The sequence below is a fragment of the Pongo abelii genome, chromosome 5 (assembly GCF_028885655.2).
Source record: "Pongo abelii isolate AG06213 chromosome 5, NHGRI_mPonAbe1-v2.0_pri, whole genome shotgun sequence".
In the NCBI taxonomy this organism is placed as follows: Eukaryota; Metazoa; Chordata; class Mammalia; order Primates; family Hominidae; genus Pongo; species Pongo abelii.
Genome location: NC_071990.2, coordinates 57,124,350 through 57,141,226, shown reverse-complemented (window position 1 = coordinate 57,141,226; position 16,877 = coordinate 57,124,350). Strand labels below are relative to the sequence as shown.

At 36.8% G+C, this 16,877-nt stretch overlaps 2 protein-coding genes across 21 annotated transcripts in view; both read left to right on the top strand.

Annotated features, from left to right (window-relative positions):
- The window catches only part of DST (dystonin), a 482,223-nt gene that overhangs the window by 386,729 nt on the left and 78,617 nt on the right, over positions 1-16,877 (top strand). For all 20 annotated transcript variants that reach the window (NM_001133823.2, XM_054556951.2, XM_054556941.2 and 17 more), the window contains 1 exon segment: positions 173-1,644. In NM_001133823.2, coding sequence (NP_001127295.2) covers positions 173-1,644 — 1,472 coding nt within the window.
- Positions 8,356-16,873, top strand: LOC134761526 (microtubule-actin cross-linking factor 1, isoforms 6/7-like). The gene has a single exon (XM_063724842.1). It carries the CDS (start codon positions 12,142-12,144, stop codon positions 13,597-13,599), a length of 1,458 nt encoding a protein of 485 aa, XP_063580912.1. The 5' UTR covers positions 8,356-12,141; the 3' UTR covers positions 13,600-16,873.

Below are 16,877 nucleotides of genomic sequence, written 5' to 3'. Positions count from 1 at the left end.
CTTTTCCCCTTTGTCAATAACTTAAGTTCACTTGTAGTTCTTACAGTCAATGCTAAAAGCCCTTGCTTTTCAACAATTCTATATATTCATTCAGAGATTTTTATTTTGGCTTTTCATAGATTAAATTAACATTTTGATGTAAAATAAACATATCTTGTAATTTTATTTCTAGAGAATCATGTCCAGCACCTTCAGTCAGCCTGTGCAAGCTCTCATCAATTTCAGCAAATGTCTAGAGATTTTCAGGCTTGGCTGGATACAAAGAAAGAAGAGCAAAACAAATCTCATCCAATATCCGCCAAACTCGATGTCTTGGAGTCATTAATTAAAGATCATAAAGACTTTAGTAAAACTTTGACTGCTCAGTCTCATATTTATGAAAAAACCATTGCAGAAGGTGAAAATCTGTTATTAAAAACACAAGGGTCTGAGAAGGCAGCCTTACAGTTACAGCTTAATACAATTAAAACCAATTGGGATACATTTAATAAGCAGGTGAAAGAAAGAGAAAACAAGTTAAAAGATTCATTGGAAAAAGCCCTTAAGTATAAAGAGCAAGTAGAGACTCTCCGGCCATGGATAGACAAATGCCAAAACAACCTGGAGGAAATAAAAGTTTGCTTGGATCCTGCTGAAGGAGAGAATTCTATTGCCAAGTTAAAGTCTCTGCAGAAGGAAATGGACCAACACTTTGGTATGGTAGAATTACTGAACAACACAGCCAATAGCTTGCTCAGTGTCTGTGAGATAGATAAAGAAGTTGTTACAGATGAAAATAAGTCACTGATCCAGAAGGTGGACATGGTCACTGAACAACTTCACAGTAAGAAATTCTCTCTGGAGAACATGACTCAGAAGTTTAAAGAATTTCAAGAAGTTTCCAAAGAATCTAAAAGGCAGCTTCAGTGTGCAAAGGAGCAGCTAGATATCCATGATTCGCTGGGATCCCAGGCTTACAGTAACAAATGCCTGACCATGTTGCAAACTCAGCAGAAATCACTTCAGGCCTTGAAGCATCAGGTAGATTTGGCTAAGAGACTTGCACAGGACCTTGTGGTAGAGGCCTCAGACTCAAAGGGAACCTCTGATGTTTTATTACAAGCGGAAACCATAGCTCAAGAGCATAGTACACTAAGTCAGCAGGTTGACGAAAAGTGTTCTTTCTTAGAAACCAAGCTTCAGGGCATTGGGCATTTCCAGAATACCATTCGAGAAATGTTTTCTCAGTTTGCAGAGTTTGATGATGAACTGGATAGCATGGCTCCGGTGGGGAGAGATGCAGAAACATTGCAAAAGCAAAAGGAAACTATAAAAGCCTTTCTAAAGAAACTAGAAGCCCTCATAGCAAGCAACGACAATGCCAATAAAACCTGCAAGATGATGTTAGCCACAGAAGAAACCTCTCCTGACCTTGTTGGAATCAAAAGGGACTTGGAGGCCTTAAGCAAACAATGCAACAAGTTACTGGACCGAGCCCAAGCCAGAGAAGAGCAGGTTGAAGGGACAATTAAGCGCCTTGAAGAATTTTACAGCAAATTGAAAGAATTTTCTATTCTGCTCCAGAAAGCTGAAGAACATGAAGAGTCACAAGGTCCTGTTGGTATGGAAACGGAGACAATTAATCAGCAGCTTAACGTGTTCAAGGTAGGGAACTCTTCATTTTTACCAAGTGTTTTTATTGTCAATGAAGTTTCTAATTTGTTTAGAAAGGAGATTGCCTATTTTTTAGAACCTTTTAATAATGATTGTCATACAATATTTGAGCTGGAATGAGCATATATGGGGGTAACACCCAGGCAGGTGGGGCAGTTACAAGGCCACTGGGGATTTGGGCCTTTGTGGGATAAGGCTTGAGATAAAATCAGACCAAAGGGTGCTTGGCAAAGTTCCAGGCAAGCCAGAAACTGACATCATAGGGTCCATTTCTGGAATTATTCACGATTGTCATCCGTGGTGACCGTGGCTGTGGTTTGAACTCTATTGCACATGTTTATCTTCCAGCATTTTCTTCAATGGTGAATTACCGTCTTTTCTGCCCTTTCTTTTTATAACTATCTTCTCATCCTTCTTAATTTCTTCCACAGACATTTTTCTTCTAAAAGCTCATATTTTTAAAGGCAATATGGAGTTCCATGTTGTAATCTGTTTCATTAAGCAAAGATCTTAGGCTCATGCCCCAGAGGATTAGAGGTGAATTTTTTTTTATTGCATGACATAAGCTCCTCAGTGCCAAGAAATGACTGCCACTCAACAGTGATCAATGACACTTAATGAATGAAACATTTGATAAAAATGGTGGGCCAGTTTCCGTGTCATTGGATTTGGCTTTATTTATGATAGTGAGAACAGAAGTCACATCTGTATGGGGATAAAGATAGGTTTATCCCTGGAAACAAAGGGTCCTAAATAGCAAGCAGTTTTCTATATGGGGCTGATATAAACCTTTAGGGTTTCAGAGCTCCTGTTATATTTATGAGGTGTGTTTTACTGGCAAAGATATATTGTACCATTTAGTGCATAAAGAATAAACTAAGACCAAATAAAAACAGTTTATAAAACCATAAATTATTTTCTTTGAGAAATGAATATGAATCAAATGGGCTTCCAAATTCTGTGCAGTTATATTTGATAAACTCTTTCATTTGCTTGTCTTTAATAACATTATTTAGATGACTGACTCTTGAAAAATACCTTCTTTTTCTTTGTATTGTTATTACTGTTATGATTATTTGCAGTTTATTAAATGCCTTTGAAGCCCAGTTCCTTCAAGGCTCACAAATCTGTGATTCTGTATTTAGTTCTTGATTCTTGAAGGTGAAGGAAACGCCCTTATTGTTGACTTGACCTCCTTCATTGCTCTGTCAAATTTTTATATTTCTGATTTGCAAAATGAAGATTTCATATGAGAGAATCCTCTATTAGAAAAACATAGTTCTGTGGCAATTGCTGCATCAAAGACTGGGAGAGATCTTGGGAGCAACTCTTCCTTCGTCAGTAAAGTTTGGAATTCTCTCTAGAACCCTGTCAGCACCTTAAAGATTAAATGACAGTAACCAAGCACTGTTTATACTAATGAAATTTAACCACATTAAGTGGTTAAATTGTGAAACATTATGATTTCTTTCGGTTTCCTGTGCATTTGTTTAGAAAAAAGACCTTCATTTCTCTTTGCTGTTTCTAACTACTTGTAAGACAATGGACAAAGTAATAATACTTGTGCTGCTACTTGCGGGTGTCTCCCCTTTGGTGTTCCCAAGTACAGTGAAAAATGTGGCTGTTCACGTGGAGAACTGAAAGTAAGAAAAAGCAAGAGATAGGAGGAGCTTTCTCACCATTGCACTGAGAGTGTTTTGCAAACTGAAAAGCCCCAAATAAGTAACATTACCATTAATAGCTACAGAGATTGTTTTATTTGATTGTGAAGAAATATAGAGTGATAATTTCTCCTAAAATAAACCATTTAGCATGCTGTGTTTGTTTGCTTTCAGATTATTTGGAAAGAGTTGATTGATTTTATTGAAATTCAGCAATAAAGAACATCATGGCATACTTTCAGTATCTTGAAACCCAGTGACTTGAAAAAAAAGTTTTCAAGTAGACAAATACTCTGCATTTAGTATATTCCAGTGCCATAGTTAAAAAAAGGACAAGAATATGATTATGGTAGCTCACACAACCACTAATTCCATTTATCTGTGTATGTGTGTGTGTATTCCTTAAAAATAGTAATTACAATAATCAACAAATCAATTTATTATGGGCTTACTATGTGCCAAGCACTATTTTATCTTTAATCCTGTTAACAGTCATGAGTGGTAGATGCTATTACTATTCTGCATCTTATTATAAAGAAGCCTAGGCTCAAGGAGGTTAAGTGACTTGTTCAAGGTCACACAGATAGTGTCAGAACCTGATTCTTTTGATGAAAATGATGCACTGCTTTGTGTAAACTTTATTTGTCACCCATGTTTCACATCTGGTATTTTCTCTGGGGAATTTTCTAATCATCTTTGCTGTAGCCTAATTTAGACAGCCTGAATAGCCAGCCATTGTTCATTTTAATTCAAAATACCAAGAACACCCACTTAAGGAACATGTTCTGTAAAACTAGCTGCTATGAGAAATATGAGATGAACATGTAAAACAGTCTTAGAAACTGATGTTATGTAGGTGCCGTGATATGATAAGGGTGATGATGATAATGATGATGTTGATGGTGGTGATTCCAGTGATCACCACTACTGCTGCTACTGAGATGGAGCCAAACATTTCATTGTTTTAGTGATTATATCTTTCTTGGTTAAAGTAGTAAATTGACTTGTTTACAGTTCAGTACTTAATTTAGTTTCTCTTGGGCCTTAGACTTTTGTTAAACATTAGTTTTAACATAATTTTTGGAAAGTTTTTTAAATTTTTTAAATGGAATGATTTGTATTGAGGGAAAAGCTAGTTATAATTCCTAAAAGTGAAACAGAAAAGTAGTGAAGGACTGAGTCTGTCTTCCTTATTGACTTTGAAATATAATCTAGTTTGACATTAATCTATCTGGTAGCTTTAGTTTAACCTAATGTCACAGATAAAATCCTATAGTAGTTTTTCTTAATACAAAATAAACTGCCTTCTGAGCAGAACTGAGAATAATAGCTATTACCCAATTACTCAGCAGGGGGTGCCTTATATTCACCGGACCCATAATAGAGGATTTAAAGCAGGTTTGATAGACTTCCCCGATTCTGGTTTTCTTTCTATAGTTTAAGAAATAGCTGTTAATAGTTACTTGAGGTTTTCTTGTAGAGACAAGGACAAAATTCATTCATTCATGTTTAAGATACCAATTCAAACATAATACTTAAAGCAAATGCTATTCTAAACCAAATGTCCTAACTCACTCAGTGAAAACTATCCTGAGATTTTGAAAGTAAATTGGTGTTATCTTTTGTGTTAGTTAGCTTGACATTTTAAAACTATTTTGATTATATATAAGTTCTGTTGTACATAAGTTTTTCTACTTCTAAATACTAGTCATTGGACTAACATGTCTGAAGGGTGAGGTGTTTTCTATACTGTTGGTAAGTTAGAGTACCATTTTCCACTTACGCTTATTTATGATTACAGTTAAATTCTATGCACACTGTTATAAATTGGTGGAATGAATAGCAGGGCGATTCTGTTTGTCTCTAGGCAGGAAGAAAGAAACCCCTTTGGTGTTCCCTCTATCCCTACTCCTATCTGAAGACTCCTAGCTCAAGATTATCTTCAAATCTAAACCACATTATTAAGTAACATTAATATTAACACATTATTATTTATCAAAGACATATGTAACTGACTGTATACAAGGAATGCATCCCAGTAATTCCTATTATGTGATTAACAGCCAGTCAGGTCTTCTGATCATTATGAAGTAACCATTATCACCATATTGAATGATTTAATTTCAATGAAAATCAAAGAAACTTGATGCTTTAATGAGTCCTAGCTAAATCTGTACCCTCCCCACCTCTATCTAGGCCAAGCTTGTCTCACCCATGGCCCACGGCCCACCTGTGGCCCACGATGGCTTTGAATGTGGCCCAACACAAATTCATAAACTTTCTTAAATAACATTACGAGATTTTTTTGCCATTTCTTAAAGCTCATCAGCTGTCATTGCTGTTAGTGTATTTTATGGGTGGCCTAAGACAACTCTTCTTCTTCCAGTGTGGCCCAGGGAAGCCGAAAGATTGGACACCCCTGATCTAGACCATTGTGAAAAAATGCCTTACCTCAGAACCTGCTTACAGTTTATTTCTGGCCACTCTGTTGCTGCCCCAATTGTAATTCATTTTGTCCCCACAAATGAGTACATCTCCAGTACAATCTCTCTGAAGATTTCTTTTTATTTTCAAATGGACATAGAATTACATTGAGCAGAGGATTTTTAAGCCAAGTTGAAACCAGAGACAAAGAGCAGAACATATGCCTAATTACACTGTAATAAATTTTCTCTGGTCCAGGTGAAGGCATTGTTTAACCCAGGCATCATTATTTTAATATTTGGTAAACTAAAATGCCAAGTAGCATGGGGCTAAGGAAGACAGGCAGTTTGAGCACAAATTCTTATTATGGTGTTTATCAAATGATCCAAAAACAACCTCTGATGTCACAATATTGAAAATCAAACTGTCCAAAAACTGCTTTAATAGTACTTTTAAAGTGTTCATATTATTATATAAAGGTCAATGACAAATTATTTTCCATTTTTATTAAGAATGGGGAAATTAGATAAAACTGCTGCAGAAGAGGTTTTTGTTAGGGAAAATTCCTTAATAGATTGGATTTTTGTTAATGCAACTACATTAGCAAAGGGGTTGTATGTTCCCTTCCTCTGGTATTTTTAATGGTGAAAATATTTCCACCATAGACACTGTAACTAGATGCATGGCTTTTATAGGAAGATCACATTATTTAATAAACCCAGAGCAAAGTGGCATTTAACAATTTTAGCAAGAAAGAATACTCCATATGCTGGTCAAGAGAGAAGCCCTACTGAGGCAGAGACCACACCTAGCTATGAAGAGGTGGAGCTGATCTGCTGTGTGGTATTATTAACACCTCATATTCTTATCCACACAAACTAGGCATAACAGGTAGATACCCTCTTTTTCACATGATACAAGGAATATACCATACTTCTCAGAAAGGGCTGTCAAAAGGGAACTTTGCAACATGTGTTCTCTTTTCAGTTTTGCTGCTAACTAATGCTACGGCCCTTTATGTCACAGAGCTCCTCTTAACTTTTATTCCTTCATTTGAGATTGAGGAATTAAAGTTGGTTGTTCTGAAGGCAGTTCCAGCCAGAGATTTTATAATGTAGGATTTTTTGGTAGTTGTTATTTTGTTTTGCTTTTACCTTGATAAACCTATATCACCATTTTAGAGTGATCCAACAAAAGAGCCAAACTGTGGTATCTACTGTCATTATTATAGGCCCGCCTTTGATCAAAGGAAACCTTCATAATGTATTTTATTAATATGGAAAGTTGCTTAAAGGTGTGTGTGAGAGAGAGAGACAGAGAAGGATTTGCCTTGTTATGAAATTATACATTGGTTTCTTGAAAAGAACGTTTGACTGGTAAATGTTTATCTAGGTCTCTAATCATTCATTAATAACAATGTGGGATAAGGAAATGCTATGATTTTAAATTAAGTGAAAAGCGTCTGGAGCTGCTCAAGAACTGGATACAATAAGAAAATGTCTGTGCTCACAGATCCTATTCTCACATATCTCCAGTTGTCTTCATTTCAAGCTTAATTTCTTTTGTCAGTATTTTAATATGAAAAGTATTTCCAGATTTTGTTTTTTTTTTCTCTGAAGAAAATTGAATAGGGCCATTAACATGTGAGTTGCTTCTGCTTGCTGGATAGCTTTTCTTTAAATGAACTTTTTGACATTTTTATATATATATATATATGTGAAATATGTATATATTTCAATTAATAAGATTTATATATAGAATCATCTTCTGTTACATAGAATTTTTTTTCATTGTCACCAGAAAACCTCATTGAAGATGTGGGAAAGGCATAGTCTTAGTATTGTAGTAACTTAACAGGAAGAAGAGCAAGTGCTCATTAAAGATACTAACTAAGGTTCACATCAAGATAAACTGTTGTCAAGATCAGTTGGTGAATCTCGTTTCTAAATCGGTTTACTTTAGGGTCAGAATATTCTACTTTCTTCTAAATATGAACTATATTCCTATGAAATAAATAGTTATTGCATATTCATATGATGTATATCTTTGGAAACGTTTAGCCATTTATGTGAAGAAATTTAATAGTTTGAAAACTAAAAATATAGTATGCTTTCAGTTTTCATTAGCTAATGGCTTATTTGTTTTAGAAAGAACAATTGTTGCTCTTAATGCCTGTTTATGTACTTGCAGCACAAAACGCATATCCCTTATTTGACTTCTCATCCTGATTTCAAGAGCTATCAGGCCAAGCGTTATTCATTGATAATAGTGCATTTACTTACATAGACATTTTTCACTTACTGCACATTGAACTTAATACCTCCAATCCTTCAACCCTAAAACCTCCATGTTTCAGCTGATAAAATTGCTCTTTTCTATGAGTAAATAATATATAAATAATAATAATAAACGTGAATGATAAAACTTTTCTGTGATGTACATTGTTGCACTTAGTGGGAAGACTTTTCAGGGACTTTACTTTTAAAAGATTTAATTAAACTTTAGGAATATAAAATGAGAAAATGTTACTGTTTTGCTTATAATTCAATTAGTAGTTGTGTACTTTTCTGAAATCATCTGCTTTAGTAGATAGTTTAGCTGGATTATATCTAGTAGGCTACATAAAGCAAGTAAAGCTACATTTTGAAAACAGCATTATGATTTCTGTATTGTGAAATAATAGTGTTGGCTATTTTTCAGGAAAACTTTACTTACCTTATTATGTATTTCTCTCATTATGAAAATGTGAGGGGGCTGGGCACAGTGGCTCATGCCTGTAATCCCAGCACTTTGGGAGACTGAGGCAGGAGGACTGCTTGAGCCCAGGTGTTCAAGACCATCCTGGGCAACAGAGTGAGACCCCATCTCCACAAAAAAGTTTTAAAATTAGCCAGGTGTAGTGGTGCGCACCTGTACTTGGGAGGCTGAGACAGGAGGATCACATGAGCCCGAGAGGTCAAGGCTGCAGTGAGCTGTGATCATGCCACTGCATTTCAGCCTGGGTGACAGAGCAAGACCCTGTCTCAGAAAAAAGGAAAATGTGAGGGATCTAGATATCATGATTAATATTTAACATGGTTTAATATATCTTGATTTTATTAACATTAGAGACTATAACATTTATAGTAGCTGTCTAAACCAAATTTTGGGGGAAAAATAAACCAGTCCCGTTCTGCTCTATATATGAGCTCTTACATGTTATCCAGGTAAGACTTTGGAATGTGATTTCAAGTAACAAAGATATATGTAAATTATTGTGACAAATTTTAATATAATAGCACAAATCTTAATGTGAATCAATATAAAAATCAGTTCAATAAAAAAGGAATTTAGTTATTAAATAAATGGTATATACTTGAACATAATTAACTAGGGAATATTTTCCCATAGCACTGTTTACTTCCGAACTGTGTCATGGCCATTTTCTCATTCACATTCCCACTCTAGTGTAAGTGGTGTGAGGACAGTGGTGGCTATGTCTTTACAACATCATTTTTCCAGTGCTTACATGTTGTTTGGCAGACAGTGAGCGCTATTTTTTGAATCATTTAATTTATGAATGAATTATTTGTGCAGTTTTAAAAATGTACTACCCACCTCAAATGTGAGGTTGTGTGTTGCTCCTCTTAGCTTTTCATAAGCCTACATAGAATAATATTGTGCTAATGATTCAGAGTTAGAGTCTAACTAAGGTGAACTGAATTAGAGCCATTCTTTATTATGAAAAGTTCTGTAAGGATCTTAGAGTGTTTAGAGAAAGGCACTCACAGATCTCAAGGAAACTTTATTATTCATATTGCCATGAATAAGTAGTTTTCTAGGCTTACATATCAAGAGAGCTGCAGCTGCGAGTAAGACTCTTGGTCTCTACTATTTCCCAGCCTAGTGCCCAATCCACTGTTCAAGCGTGGTAAGTATAAGACCATTTTTCTTTCTCTTATCAGTGCCTTATTACAGCCTGTGTGCTTGAACACCACAGAATCAGGTGCTTGTTGAAATATTTCATGTCTTGAACATGAAAAATTGGCATTGATATTGTGATGTTGATGATATTTTTAAATCTCTTTTTCTTTATAGACAGTCATATATCTAGTCAACTTAATGACGGCCACATACTGAGTTGCATCTAATAATTGTTGAATGGATGAGTTACCAATAGAGTTTTCATTATGAAAAGATTTTTTTAAAAAAGATTCAACTCTTAGGTTTATAGAATGAATATTGAGATAATGTTTTCTCATTAAAGGCACAAAAGTTTCCTCCCACATCTTTTATGTAAAAGTAACAAAGAAAGTATAAAGTTGTTTTTACTAGAACTGCCTTCTTCATTTGGAGTGAGCACAGTTTTGTTCATGTTCAAATGATTATTTTATGAGATTGAAGAAAGACCGCTTCATTTTTAACTCTGATACTCTGACGATTTTTCTTATTTTGTAAAATAGAGAATGTTTAGATTTTATTTAAATAAAACTATTAAATTTCCTGCAAAGACTAAGAGTTGGCTTGCTGAATTTATTTTCAAACAGTATTTTTAAAAGGTATTTTAAAAGTATTTTATCAGTAGATAAAAATCTGTGGAGGTGATTTTGTTTATTAAATATCTGGAGTCAGTGAGTACCACTCTTGGGCCTTGTGTTAACCGCAAGAGTACTGTATGGTTATTAGTAACTACTAATATTCATGTCAGCAGTGCTGAGAGCCCCTCACTGGTAGGAATACTTTACATTTGGAGAACAGTTAGATTTGAACTTGGGCTTCAAAAGGGAACGGCAAAAACACTCTGGGCTTCAAAGTGATCTGCACTTTGCATCGCAGATACTGCTGAAGTATCAGATTCTTCAGTGGAAAAGTGTGGTTTCAACTGAAGGATAGGGACCTACGTAGCCCCCCTTTTCCCATTTAGTATTCAAAAGAGTGCGGTCTCCGGACCTTCACAAAATAATTTCTTCGCGGATCTCCCAGTGCCAGGTTCTGCCTCCGCAAGCCCTACGGATCCCTTCCCATTTTGAAGTAGTCGGCGGGGTTTCCGCGGTCTTTGAACCTGAGCTGCCCCTCTCCCCGGTGGCCGGACTCGGCCTGCTTTACGCTGATGTCACCACAAGCTGTTACATTGCAGCCTCTCGGCTTCGAGGTACCTCCCACTGAAACCGCTCGCCGACTCCCGGGAAGAAGCGAAGAGTCAGAAGAAAGATGACTGCGAAGTTAAGTCACGGGAGGGCGTAGCACCGAAGTGGTAGAGAGCTGCGGCTCCGGAACGCCCGGCAGGCCCAGGGACGCAGCAGATGGTGCCTGAAGAGAGAGGGCGTTGCTGCAAGCGCCCTGGCTGGAGAGGATGCCTGCCGGGCATCGTGCTGCCCTGAGGAGCCGCGGACAGCGCCGGAGCTCCCTTCCGGAGTTCTCTTTCTGCTGCCTCCACCGCCACCGTCTCTCTCTAGCCCCAGCTGAAATGAAGGCCACACCGCGGCCACAGAACTTGGTTCAGTTTCAAAGGCTAATGTAGTCCCTGGGTTTTCTGCTCAATGTGAATTACGCTGCCTGTGCCTTGGAGGAAGCCGCGGAGCTCTTCGTTGCTGCAATTGCCTCAGGTGGAATAAGCCTTCCTAAGGAGGACCAGATAAGAATCTTTGGAAATGGCTTTTTTTTTTTTTTTTCTTCCAGAAGCTTAGTAGTACACCATGCTTTCTGTTTACTTAAAACGGTTGCTGGATTGTACTGCCCTGAGTGTCTAAAAGTCTGGTGTTTTTTTTCTTTCTTCCTTTGAGTAGTTCTGAATAGCATTGAAGAAGCTTAAAACAGGAAGAAAACCTGCCTTTTCAATCAAGTTTATTTATAGCTACTCCCCCCTCCAAAAAAAAAAAAAAGTAAAAGAAAAATGTAACTTTCTCATAACGTTAGACTTAACTTATTTTTCTCTGAAGATTTGTTCTGTGCCTTGATGTGAACAATACCAGGTCCCTGTGTTTGTCTTTTAAATTTCTGGAGCATGGTTTATTTACTAGAATGGTGGAGTTCTGCAAGCCATCTTTAAGTGGATTACAGTTAATCAGAGCTCTGCCGAAATTAACATTCAGGCTGTTAAAATGCTTGCTCATTTGGAAATTTTAATCTGGAAATATCAGACTAAAAAGGGAAATGGACTGACAATGGAATGTTCTGAGTGTTTGAGCCACTGTTAAGTGTGTGTTTGTTTATTTTCTGTGTTTTGGAGTGTGTGGACGGGAACTTTGGGAGCTGGGAAAGGTGGACAAAGAAGATTTTTGTTCTCTGTTATTGATGCACTTTATTGTTTAGAATCATCCTAAAATCAACCAGGTAAAAGGATAGTTGCATTTATACTGATGCACTGCTGATGACCTTAAACACCTCATGTATTATGACATATATTATTTGAGCATGTGTCTTTATGCTAAAGACACTCCATAGCTCTGTTCAGAAGTATACTTTCTTGAAAGATGCTTTATCTTATTTCTTATCTGTGTCAAGAGCTGCAATATTTGTTTTAACTATCTGCAAAATGGGGAAGCCACTCAGCAGACCAGACTGTTTACGTCAGAATCCCCCATGTGTAGGGAAGGGTGAAGAAGAGGAGGACCTAAATATCGAAGACTGTTACGTCCCACAGCGGTCAATCTATGATACTGTTAGACTAAATGAACAGATAGACTCTGGTTCAAAAGGTAGTCTATCTTCCAGGCATTTTACAGATCGAACTTTACCCTACAGTCACAGAACACTGGATGTTAGTTCTTTATGCTCTAATGGTGCCCTTACTTCTTCCAGTGTATTTGAGCTGAGAGGTCGGGAAGCTAACAAACTAGATGAAAAGATGATCTTTGATGCACTCAAACTAAATAGTGATATCATTAGAACCACAGGATTACCTAAAGCCAAATCTCATGCGGAAAAGAAAGAGCATAGACGGTCATGGCGAATGTTTGTCCCGGCCAATTTTATGGATTATGCAAACAAAAGTGAAAGCTCTTTTGTTGAACCTACTGATATGTCAGATGCTGTTACCAAGGCCAGCAAGTGCAGATGGGGTACTAATTCTCTCACTTCGGAGGAGGATGACTCTGGTTTATGTAGCCCTCCAGCAGAGAGGGAAGAAAAACAGGGCATTTTAACTGGAGACCAGTCACAAATTAAAAGTTTGTCTTCTGCTGAAGATATTCTTGTAACAGACCAATACAGACCATTTTTTTCTGTTAATTCCATTAGCGAACAGAAAATCCCACTGCTTTCATGTCAGAGTGCCCACCCTGATGAAAATTTCAAAATGATTTTACATGATGTTTCTCCACTAGAGGAAGCAAAACGTGTCAATGGTCAAAGGGAAATCCACGATGAAAACTGTTGCCTGCAGAATAATTTGAAAGAGAGCCCTGTGAACTGTGACCCATTAATTATGCCAAGAAATAGAGAAAATGAGCATATTTTTAACCTTGGAGAAGAGGACAAAACATATGGACCTGGAGAATCTCAAATCACAGCACAAAGTAGGGAACTCTTGAAGGATTCCCCTCAAGATTTAGATCTCTCTCACACAGATCTAGGGGAGAGTGATGTAGATTGTGGTAGCACCAGCTTAGTAGAAAATGTGACACTTTTGACACAATATAATTCAGGAGAATGCAACATTGCATCTAAAGAGGAAGTGGAGGCTCCTCTTTCTGCCCAGGAGAGCGAAATGCTCTATAAGAAGTACTCCCTCAAATTCATATCAGCAAGAAAGAAAGCAGCACCCAGAAAAACAGGGGCCCAGGCAGGAATATTGGACACAGTCTGCAATGGCTTTCAGTTGGTTCAGGTAATTCATGGAAATATGAAACTCTGCAGTGTCAAAAGTTTGCGGTTCTGCTAAAAGTTTGTGGTTCTGTTTCAGAGTGGTCACTAGTGTTTCTAATAATAATCAAATCCACACTTTTGTTTTGGGGGTTTGACTAGCACCCTGCAAGATGCCACATATTGATAAATGGATAATTAGAACAAATTAATAGGGACTGTTTTGGAGAAGAATTGTTATTCCCAGCTGTTCAGGGTCCTGTTATTGATTGTGCAGATGGTGGCCATTCCCCTTCATTTAGAAGGCCTCCACTGTGAATATATGTTAATGTTAGGCTTTTACACAAATTGTGGTAAAGACACTGCCATTTAAGGGCCATTATATTGGATTTATTAAGCTTGAACAGGCTTAGTCATGAAGGTACAAACAGTATTATATTGTTATGGCCTGCAAAGTACTCTATCCACATTAAGGACTTTTTTTAATATGTTGAAAAATTTCTCTCAGGAGCTCTGCATATGAGAGTAGAGTTATTATGCTGTACTTTGCAGGCATTATAGCTCCCAACTTTTTGTGATTGGTGAATGAGGTAAGAAAGTAAAGGGTGCAGCCTTGTAATAAGTAGAGGTTGCTTGTCAAGCCCGTAATTTTTTTCTTCCCACTCAGATTGAAGTTCAGCTATTTTGGTACTTTTACTAAACTCTTCTGGTAAACTTTGCCTCAGAGGTAATTTTATTTTATTTTAAACTTCTCTTCATGCTTGTGTGCTGTGGGTTAGATTGGGGGAAAGGCTCTCTTTGTAGGTATTTTGTTAACATTGAGAGATAAGGAACTTAGACAATATCAGAACAGTTCCTCTTCTCAGTCTGTGAAATAATTGTTCTTGTTAGTTATGCCCTTTTCTTAGACATGCAGTAAATGGCATGCTAATTTAAAAGCTTAGCAAATTAACTTTTTTCTGTAAAGGATATTTCAGTTTATTTGTAGAAAACAATTAAATCTTAGGGGAGTATATACTCTTTAGTAGTTATCTTTTTAAATCCTTAGTATATTTTTGGGGGCGCTTTAGAAAATTATCAGATGTACCTAGATCTGCTCCGATATATACCCCTGAAATTAATTTAAAACCAAGATCAGAGGTTAAGGCAGTTTAATAGAACATTATTGTTATCCTTTTGTCCTGAAAACTATATGAGGGAAAATAAAACGTTTCCTTGAATGCTTATTTACAGGTTCCTGGAATTTAAAAGGTAGCAGTTTTTGTACACCCCCACCCTCTACCCCCACTTTTTGATAAGTAGTAAGACATATCCAAAGCTATTAGTCCTAAAAGTTATAACTTAGAAAGTGGTATAGAAATGAAATTGAATTATAATGCCAAATTCTATCTTCAACATTTTGTTGCCAAGTTTCTGTTTACATATTTGATAAATTTTACCTTTTTGCAAAATTATGGCGACTTCCTAAGTTTTTCCTCAGTGATTTGGGTGAATCTTATAATTTATTTGATTATATGTAATTGATTTTTAAATATTTATTATTGTTATATACAAACTGCCAGTATGGAAATTATCTATATATATTTTCTGTGGAAAAGGCAGTTTGAGTTTTTAGCTAGGAGGAGATTTTAGAGAAAATGATCATTAATTTGTTTGCTGTTCTCTAATTTACTCATATATACAGTAACACAGAAGTATCCTGTATGCTAGGCCTTAGACCAGAGTCTGGAGGATTTGTCTCCTGCAGCCTCTGCATCTTTCAAAGTTATTTTTCATACTGTGTCTGTAATTTTTTTCCTTAAGTGCTATTTTAATATGTGCCTTTATTATGTTTCCATGTATTATGATTAACTGTCAAATCATTGGTATATTTATATAGTGCCCTTCAGGATAATGACTCAGAATCTCAAACTATGTTTTACCTTAATATCTATGTGAAACTTTCCTTCCTTAGTTCCAATAATTTATTTTCCTCATGGCATCCTCCAAGCCCTATATTAAAAACATATTATCTATGAAAGAGTTGGCTCATACCTGTGATCCCAGCACTTTGCAAGGCTGAGGTAAGAAGGTTGCTTGAGCCCAGGAGTTTGAGACCAGTCTGGACAACATAATGGGACCCTGTCTCTACCAAAAAAAAAAAATTTCTTTTAATTAGCCAGGCATGGTGACATGCACCTGTAGTCCCAGCTACTGGGGAGGCTAAGGTGGGAGGATGGCTTAAGCCTGGGAGACAGAGGTTGCAGTGAGCTGTGATTGCGCTACTGCCCTCCAGCGTGGGTGACAGAGTGAGGCCCTGTCTCAAAAAAATAATCATAATATTGATGTATCTACTCCCAGTATTATCTGTTAAGGGATTGATGTCATCCACCTAAGATAGAAATATAAATTTCTATACTGATATTAATTTGGCAAATAAATATTGGCACATATTACATGCTAGGTACCATGGTAGGCCCAGGTCATAGAACTACTGTAAGGAAAACAGAAATTTCTGTTTTCATGGCACTTGTATTTTAATCTAGCACATTAAATCCTTTGCCAGTCACAGGCAACTGGGGAACTGTAAGTTGGATGGGATAAACAATAAGGGAGAGATTGCTAGGAATCCACTGTCGGTGCAGGTATGGGTGACAATGACTACAGAATAACCAGAGTTGCTGTGGTAGTAAGATATGTGATCAGATCCATGGGGTGAGGTCATTGTATTTCTTGAGAGTCCATTGGCATCTTTGTAGACATTGGGGAGGCTATTTGTGTAGGGATCCATATTATTGCAGCACATGCGTATGTATTTTTCATTTTCCTATCTCTGTATTTTGGCCCTCCTGCCAAGCCATGTTTTGGCCACTTGGCTCACCTCATCCTGTCCCTGGTTTTCCATTTCCAATGTGAGTCTCAAGCTTCAGTTGCCAGCTAGCAGCAGCCATTCTTAGGAGAGCCTATTAGGATTGCCTTGCCCATGAAGGCTCATTTTGTACTTATTTTATGTTTTTGCTCTTTAGCATTTTCTGTTAATCTTTTGCTACAGTTAAACTGGGACAATAGAAACATTCTCATCCTATGATAATGAAGCAATAAAGAGAGGAGACATGTACTGTCTTCTTGGTTTTATAAGTAACTTGATCAAGTGTGCTCAGAATATCATTCTTTAGTATTCTCAAATGTTTTTGATGTGCTACTAATTTATATTTAGTTTCTTTCTGTTCTTTAGAAGGTAGCTATGACCTGTGGCTAGACAATGAAAATTATCTTTACCTCTGTAATAATTGATGGTTTCCACAACCTGATGCCTAAAAAAATGCTTATTATATATTTGGTTGATAGGTAATATAACTCATATAATTATTACTCTTT

What these genes read in the sequence shown, in the direction of transcription:
- LOC134761526 (XM_063724842.1), top strand. Translation starts at nt 12,142, where the DNA reads ATGCTAAAGACACTCCATAGCTCTGTTCAGAAGTATACTTTCTTGAAA.